The sequence below is a fragment of the Haematobia irritans genome, chromosome 1 (assembly GCF_050003625.1).
Source record: "Haematobia irritans isolate KBUSLIRL chromosome 1, ASM5000362v1, whole genome shotgun sequence".
In the NCBI taxonomy this organism is placed as follows: Eukaryota; Metazoa; Arthropoda; class Insecta; order Diptera; family Muscidae; genus Haematobia; species Haematobia irritans.
The window spans coordinates 9209942-9219395 of record NC_134397.1 but is presented as its reverse complement, the minus strand read 5'-3'; the positions used below and the strand labels follow the sequence as shown (position 1 = coordinate 9219395).

The 9454-nt window shown below is 31.8% G+C and overlaps 1 protein-coding gene across 1 annotated transcript; it reads right to left on the bottom strand.

Annotated features, from left to right (window-relative positions):
- Window positions 1-5684: 5684 nt before the first annotated feature.
- LOC142220177 (uncharacterized) lies at window positions 5685-7587 on the bottom strand. The gene is made up of 4 exons (XM_075289165.1): window positions 7302-7587; window positions 6422-6927; window positions 5990-6359; window positions 5685-5923 (listed from the first exon to the last, which is right to left on the bottom strand). Exons 1-4 carry the CDS (start codon window positions 7504-7506, stop codon window positions 5706-5708), a joined length of 1299 nt encoding a protein of 432 aa, XP_075145280.1. The 5' UTR covers window positions 7507-7587; the 3' UTR covers window positions 5685-5705.
- Window positions 7588-9454: the final 1867 nt, after the last annotated feature.

The following is a 9454-nucleotide window of genomic DNA, read 5'->3' as shown; positions in this document are numbered from 1 at the left end:
ATATCTTACGCCCGGTACGCACATATAAGGCCCAAGAAGCCATAGTTTCATTCCAATTTTCTTCAAATTTTGCACAAAGGGTAAAATTGAAATCCTTTTTACGGCAAGCGAGCTTTTTTATTGTATTAAGCACATAGGAGGAGTCAACGGCGCTTCTAAGTCGATCTATATTTATATCTAGCGGCTTAGGAAAGAAATTTCTGTCAAGTATATATTGAATTAGTTTCCGTAGTTTGACCACATAATAATCAATAACCATCTACCATTGGTGTACAAAAGTATCCCTATAAAAATAGACAAACATTATTTCATCCCTTTGTTAATTGATCTCACATATAGATCAAAAGCCTTTGATGTTAGCACCTTTTGTATTTATTTTCGTAGTTTATTATGATTGTAAATCTTGTAATGAATTAATAAAATCTCAATATAATCTGCCCTTTCATTTAATATTGGAATTTGGTTAGGGTAATAATAAAGAACATCGAGGGCGGTTGCACCAACAAACCAAACAATTAATATGAGATTGCGACAACCAATGCAAAGTTGATCCAACATACTACCATGCAGTTACAATTGCCAACTGTTAGTTGTGCTGACAGATATCATTGATAGTTGATGGAACCACCTGCTTTCGATTGGCAAATAATTTGGTTGAAGCAACGAATTTAATTTTTCTAGGTGTACTTTTGACAGTTTTATACTGGAATTATACTGGAAGCTAAAAAAACTGAATACGTTTAATGTTTTTGAAACTCAAATTTTGAATGTACAAATAGTTTCTGGATTGCATTCTCGTACTTTTCAGCCATTTTAAGCAAATAGAGTAAAATGCACTTTTACTCCCTTTCTAGTTTTTATTGGATAATTATTGCTAGAAAATTACGCGAACAGACCTATTGTTGGTTTTGACAAATTTTTGCAAGTGTGCTAAATTTGGTTGAAATCGGTTCAGATTTAGATAAAGCTCCCAGTTTGTGTTTTATTCAAAATCAACATCGGCCCTTGAAATTTTAACCACCCTTTATATGCTTCGTCCGATTTACACAAAGGTGACCACAGAAACCAATGTTTTACTTCGATTTATGTGAAATTTTGCACTCGGAGCAGAATTAACATTCTAGCAATACATGCCAAATTTGGTGGAAACCGGTTCAGATTTAGATATAGCTTTCATATATATCGTTCACCTTATATGCACTTTATTGGCCCTAGAGGCCAGAGTTTCACCTTAATTTGCTTCAAATTGCACACAAAGTGGCTCTATTGAAAGTAACTCTTATTCTGTGAATCTTCGAGTCCTTCTTTGCATGATCAAGTCCTTATTACAACATTTATTTCTATTTAGTGAAGAATTTCCCGCAAACAGCCAATGACACGCATCTGCTATTTGTGTTTCTTCCATTTTTGTTTGGCTCGAGCGAAAATATTATATATTTTCTCAATTATTGATACCATGCAAGCTTACTTTGCATTCCTTGAAAATTTGGAATACGACACCAAAGGAACTCCGATGTTCGATTGCAGTCAAATATTACACGCAAAAAAAAATAATTCTTTCCTCCGAAACGAAATTTTAGACAAAGCTCGTTTCTCATTTGCTTTTCGTTGAAAGGAAGTGTATTTGGAAGAAAAGTATATTTTTTTGTGATAAACGTTTATTCTTTTCCAGGATGTAAAAACAATTTCATAAAGACTAACTCAAAAAATTTTTTTCTGGCTAATTGCATTTTCCCTCATATCTTTCCCACTTCCACGAAGTTTTTTAGTTCTTAGCACCTTTTTCTGTTACACAAACAATGTAGAAGAAATTATACGATTTTATAAATTTTAAAATTTTGTTTTTTACCTTTCGCCTGGACGGAGAATCGAACCGCGGACCATGCAATTTGTAAGCCAACACACTATCCACTGAGCCATGTAGCAGTTATTGTCATCAATAGACAATTACCCATATAACTAAGTTATATTTATATAGCATAGCTTGCGGCGCCCACGAGCCGATTAAACAAAGTTGATTTAACAGAAAAATACATTTAGTTGGGCACCGTGGAGCAGTGGTTGCTACGTCTTACTTGCATGCCAAGGGTCGTGGGTTCGATCCCTGCTTCGACCAAAGTTTTTTTTTCACATATATTCCAGATATGATCGGAAGATTCCGAAAAAATTTTCAACATTACATTCTACTATATTAAATTTTTACTATGAACTGTAAAATGTGTCTTATTAAAGACCTAAATTTAGAAAAGAACAGTGTTTGATATAAACGAAATGGACTGTGTTCTTGGTTCAAAAATAACTTTTTTTTACTGAAAAAATAAAAATTTTGTAACAAACGAATTTTTTTGGTGATAAAAGTGTATACTTTTCGAAGCAATTCAAAAAACTCTAACAAAAGAAAAACGTTAACGGTACACGTTTTCCAAACGTTTTTTTCTTTGCGTGTACTAGTTCAATTTTTTTATTTTTAGAAACACTGAATTTTTTTGAATTTTTTAAAACCTTTCATCACAAGCCAGACGCTGCCGGAATTAAACTTAAAACATGATAGTACACACAATAAGCTTTCTTCCCATACCAAAATGTCGGTGAATGTACCATTCCACGAAACACAAACATTACATGAAAATTATAAAACAAAAAATTACCACTTTAACACAACACATTTCTTTTCGCACAAACACAAACGAATTTTTAATATTTTTTATATTATTTAACGTACTTGTAGTACTATTTTCCATTATACACAATGTAGATTCGCTTATTAGTTTATTTTTTACAGCTAATTTTCTACAATGTTTATTTGACTAGCGATTCAAAATGTAATCTATCTAAAAACAGCCAACTTTGCCAGCTTGTTTTAAAAGCAATGAGTTGCCATATGTTTTTAATATCCACTGGGATGTCTGACACAGAATGACATTATCAGTTTTTCCAATTTAAACTACCAAAAAACTGACTTTTTGCCGCAGAATCCGGTCATTTGCCCCATAGTGCAATGGTGAGCTTTCAAATATCTCCGTTCAAATGAACTTCGAAGGGATACGTTTTAAATCAATGCTAAGGATCCGAAAACGGAGTATTTCGACTCTATGACAAGACAGTGTAAAATTCGTTGAGTACACTCAAAAAAAAGTTTACTTGGATCCAAAGATGTTGACCTTCTCTTAAAGATTTTGGTATTGATTGAGAGCCAAAGAGCAATTCACGTACAAACAAAAGCCAGTTTAAAAATCCAAATTATAGCGGATACCTCAAAGTAAAAATGTTTTCTTAATTCCAAAAAAAAAAAAACTTTAAAGCAAAGCTGCTAAATCCTCAAAATAAGTCTTAGCCTATATTTGAAGCTTTTTTATCTTAATCTAAAGCTTCAATATTTCAGTTAATTTAAGAACGATTTCTTTATTTGAAGGAAAATTTTCCTTCGTTCAGGGACATGCGGCTTTAACGGAGGTACGTAAATTTACAAAATTTGTGTCCTAAATTTAATGAAAAAAAAATTAAGTACAGATTATAAACTTTGTTTTAACCCTCTAATGCCCCAATTATTTTGCCAGCTGATTAAATTTTCAATGTTAACGACACAAAAGCAGAGAACTAAGCAAGAAAAATTTATAGCGTAATATTCAGCATATGCTGCAAAGCCTCTTGAATAGTTTCATATAACTTTTCCTTTTATTTTGCCCAGTTTTGTTGTCTTAATGTGTGTTTTACTAAAAGCTTCCTTTTGGGCATTAGAGGGTTAATTACATTGTCATTATTTTAAAGAAATTTGTCCTTAATATTTTGTAAATTCCTAAAATTTGGGTTGCCTAATCTTTAATATCACGTAAATATTTTTCTCAGTGTATGATATAAATATTGTACTTCTTCTAGATGACAAGTTGAGGATCCATACTACTTTTTTGGAAGCTTTTCAAGGTAGAAATTCTTTACAAAAATGGTAGCCTTAATCGAAAAATTGACAAGCACAATTACCACATGAGAGGTTTTAAAAATCCAAGAGTAATCGCTGAGTAGCCTTTCCATACTCTGAAAAAAATACTGACATAATATGGAAGATTGCAACCTAAATTTGAGGACAGACAAAGTAAGCACAAATATACTAGATCTAAGGCTGCACAGCTCCCTAAAATGTTTTTTATTTTTACACTTAAAAAAACATTTACGTGATATTAAAGATTACGCAACCTCAATTTTAGGATGCACAAATTACACATTATTAAGGTCAAATTTCTTTAAAATAATGAAATTTTAAATTAAAAGAAAAGTTTATAATCTTTGCTTCAAGAATTTTTTTCATTAAATTTAGGACACTCGTTTTGAAAATTGGCGTCCCTTCGTTAAAGTTGCATGACTTTAAACTAAGACAAATTTTCGTTAAAGTAAAGAAACACATTTTTGATTTAAAGAAATCGTCCTTAATTAACTGAAATATTGAATCTTTAGATTTATGATAAAAACGCGTCAAATATAGGCTAAGACTTATTTTGAGGATTTAGCATTTTTGGCTTAAAGTTATTTTGGAATTAAGAAAATATTTTTTACTTCGAAATATCCGTTATAGTTTGGATTTTTAAACTGGCATTTGTTTGTACGTGAATAGCTCTTTCAATATACCGGAAAAATAGAAAAAAAAATCAATAAATCTGTATCCTAATTTTAATTTTATAGATCCTAGATTTAAAGCCAGATAGGTCGCAAACAATTTTCCTTATTTTAAAGAACCCGCATCTTTTGCTCGGAATCAATACCAAAATCCTTAAAGGAAGGTCAAACTCTTTGGAACCAAGTAAACTTTTTTTGAGTGTAAGAACCAGCCTTTTTGGCTCGGAATCAATACTAAAACCCTTGAGGGAAGGGCAAAATCTTTGGATCCGAAAATGAGGCCACTTTATGATTTGGGTTCCAAAGTTCATTGGATTAATTAGGAGTTTATTATTAACGGCATACTTACCTCTTTATTAAGAAATAAATAATAAAAGATTACAATTTTCTTTTAATTTTAAATTAATACAACTCTTAATGGAAAACCCTTTAGAAACTAAGCGACTTACAATCACTTTCTAAATTGATGAAAACAAAATCTTTCCAACCATTTATTTCATATTTAGAACTGGCTCTACACAGAAAAAAATATCACCAAAATATTTCCAATTAAAAAGTTAATTGAAGTTGAAATTTTTTTCAATTAATAAATTAATTGATACAATTAACTTTTTAGTCATGATAGAAACATTAAGTTAATTAAGTCAATGATTGAAATTTTTAAAATGTTTAATAAAAAAATTAATTGATACAATTAACGTTTTAACCAAATTCGGAAGACTAATTCAGTTAAAAAAAGTGCTGATTTTTTTTTACTTTTTTAATTAAAAATGTATTTTAAACAATCATTTGTTAATCCAAATAAAAACTCTAAGCCAATCTAACTAAGTAATTAAAAATAGTTACCTTTTTAAATTAAATTAATTGCGTTTTGCAATCAACATCAATTAAATTTTTAATTGAATCAATTAAAAAATTAATTGAATTTTGCTGAAAAAATCAATTAATTTTTTAATCAAGAATATTTTCTATGCCCAATTAAAACTGTGATTGATACTATCATTTTCGTGATTGAAGACATTTCAATTAAAAAATTAATTGGATCAATTAATTTGGTGATTGAATCAGAGAAAACATTTTTTGTGTGTATGAAAACTTTAATATTTTTCATTTTCATAATCATCGAAATTAAATAAACCCCTGCGATAATAGAAAGGATAGATTTCTTTTATAACTGCCACAAAAAGAGGATTTTCAAAGGCACGTTTTCGAAATTGTTCACCAATTTCATCACGGCGAGAAAAGGTATGTATACTGGTATCCTTGTCCGCAGGAAACATTATGCCAGGCAAATGATTGAAACAAGCAAAAAAGGCTAGTGGGAATCATATTACTTAAACAATGGGGTATCATAAAAATAATGCCTTACTTCCATACTTACCACAGAATGAATTCCTTTTGTCATACATATCCTGATGTAAAGCTCTCAGTGAGGGTATGGGTTTTGTATAACCCAACACATTGAGACATTCCACCAAACGTTGATGGTATATGAATACAAAATGATCAAATTCCCTAAAACGTATATCTAACACTGGTGATAGGGATAAGAAAAATAGTAAATCCTCAGCAGGGCTACCCCATTTGCAGATTTGAAAATCAACCAATAGAGTTTCGTTCACTTGGTCATTTGCCAAATAGGAGAACATAATATTACTGGACCAAAAATCACCATGTGTCAAGACATTAAAATCATTTGAGGATTGTTGCAAACTGGATAAGGCACAATTCCAAAATTGATCAAATGTAGGCTGAAATTATAAAATACTCAGTTTTCAATATATAAGTCTGGAAGGCATATTTTTACACTTACAAATTTCTTGATATATTCTTCGGAATTTTCCATACCCCATGTAGCCATTGCCTGTTTATAGGAATCACATTTGGTTTCATACAAGAATCTAAGGAATTCTTTACCTTTACGTGAATCCACAAAACCATATTGAAAATCTTCAGGAAACGATCCATTTTTGTATTCATAAACAGCACTTGCAGCATGAAATTCAGCCAATTTTCTTAGAGCATGTTTCATATGATTCATATCACATCCTATAATACGATCTATATTTTTGAATTTTCTCTGTGTCAAATCTTCAAAGACAAAATTTATAACATTATTTGTTTTCTCTACGTGTAGACATTTTGGAGCCAATCGAATATTCCAACCGACAGCCTCATATAATTTTTCAAATGCTGGCAAATATTTTTCATACATTTCCATTTCTTTGGGAAACAGGGATAATTTGTTTATCACGGCTCCACCCTTATCATCCTCCATCATAGTTTTTAATATGTAGGACTTATATTTTATGGAACCATCTGGAATAGAGAACACCGTTGATCATATTTTAAATTTGTAGCTTGCAAATTATTTCACTTTTGTTTTTTTTCGTTATTGTTTTTCGTTTTTCACATGCATTAACAAATTGACTGCAATTGAAATATTCTTCAGTTATGATGATTTGTAGAAAAATCGACTTTGTTTTATGGGATTCTTGAAGTTAGTGAACTATTAGATCAAGAAATAACTACAGTGGAACCTCTCAAAAGGGGACATTAGCGATCGCACATTCGGGAAGTGTCCATTTACGGGAGGTTAATATTCAGAAGTGTTCGGTTTCTAGAGTGTTCAAGTTAGGGAGGTTCCACTGTACTTCTTAATATTTCTTCATTTTCATACATCAATGTCTAACCTTTCATTTCCAAATCCATATGAATCCGCAACATAGTCGATGCAAAATTTTCACCCGGTGGTATAGCTGCAACGGGAGTACATTTTTTCACCATTACGGTATCTGGTTCATCTTTAGCCAAAATGTCCTTGAAGTAGTCAGCATTGATCCATGGAGGGATATAGAGATTTTCATTGGGATTGATAATTTCGTTGCTCGATGACATTTTCCAGAATTTCTAATAGATCAAAATATGAGCTACCGACCACAACAAGAACAACGATTTTGCATCAGCGTTGAAGGCAGACTGAAAGAGATAATTACAAAAACTGAATTCTAATGATAATGTCATGGTTACATATAATACGCTGTGGATTGATATAAAACTTTTCGTAGTATTTGAGTGTGTAAACTTTTCTCATATGCAATATTTACTAGATGTTGGAATGAGTTTGGGAGGCAATTGACTATGGTGTTTACTACGTTATAGTGATCACATGAATATATTTTTTATTTTACGCAATTGAAAGAAGTAGCCGTCTTGTAAGAGTGGCATGTTAGCTTAAACGTGATGTGGTAAATGTGTGTATAGCATTTTAATGAAAAAACTTAAATCCATTCCATCCATCCATCATAGTTAAATCTTTACACAGAAAACAATTTTCCAATTAAAATCTTAATTGAGTTAAAAAAAATATTCAATTAAAAATTTAAATGATTCAACAATTTTTTTAATTGAAACAAAAATTAATCACAAAAATTAATAGTATGAATTAATTTTTAAATTGACTTTCAATTAATTTTTAATTGATATTATAATTTCTGTGATTGAAGACATATCAATTAAAAATTAATTGGATCAATTAATTTCGTGATTGAAGACAAGAATTTTTTTTTGTGTATAGTAACGCAAGCGGTTATAGTTAGAGCCTTCCAGCATTTAAATGTGACTAAATATTTTGTTTCTCGTGAAGGGCCGCCATACTGGCCGTGTTGCATCACGTCCAAAAAGTGGACGAAAAAAAAACAGAAATGATCCGAAAAGTGAAGTTAGATTTGATCAAAATCCACGCCGCAGTGGTAGAGTACGCCCAGCAAAGAAAGCGCCAACATAAGAGTAATGAAAATATTCTTTTTGGATCTGGAAGTGGAGCTACATTGGCGCAAACGCCAAGAATTTAACATGGGCTTATCATAGGACAGAAGTCCACCACAAAAGTGGTCAGTTAGCAAATTTGGTTTTCTTCGATTAGAAGCCATTCCAAACGGAGCAGTTTGTGACAACAAAAAATATCGGGTTTTGTTGCCAGACACACCGGGTAAAATTTTACATCTTGGATTGGTCACCAGAACTCAAGCGCCGACGATAGAAATGGTGTGGAGCGCCATAACTGCCGCTCCCCCGTGGGGTCAAAATAAATGCCGAATATTATCGGGAAAATGGCCTTAACACAGCATAGAAGCCCTGAACGGACAAATATTTCGATCGCACCCCATGGACACACTCATCATTCGTCAACAACGAGCGTTTTAAAAAGTTGGTTTATGCCTCAAAATGGTCATAAAAATCTCTAGATCTCAATGCGTTAGATATTTACAACTGTGTCATTTTGGAGAGTAAGGTTGCCACTCAAAACGGAGCTTCACCGGGAATAGACCAAAATACCACAGAGTCATCCAGCGTGTGACGGATTTGTTGGTCCTTTGAATGCCATAATTCGTGCCAAAGATAGCCAATTAAAAAATGCCTAAGTGTCGTTTATCTCAAAATGGAGTTTCACCGGGAATGGACCAAAATACCACAGAGCCATCTAGCGTGTGACCAGTGTTACCGTTGGAAATTTTAAAAAAGTCGCAAAAAAAAGTTGCTTACATCTGTCGAGTATTTTTCACAAAAAAAAAAAAATTTGTAAAAAAACACAAAAACAATAAAGGAACAGTCCATTAATATAAAACAACATAAACTCCAGCAAAAGTAATTACATTTCATTAAATTTATAATTTTTATATTTATGTATTTGCATTGTAGAAAAAATCATTTGACCACAGAATATCAGCTGACAGTGGTTGAAATTGTATGCAATATAACAACGTCTGAACAAACCAGAACGCCACGTAGGTTAGGTGTCCATTGTGATGCCATACGTGATAAACTTCACTCTTAACAGGTTGGC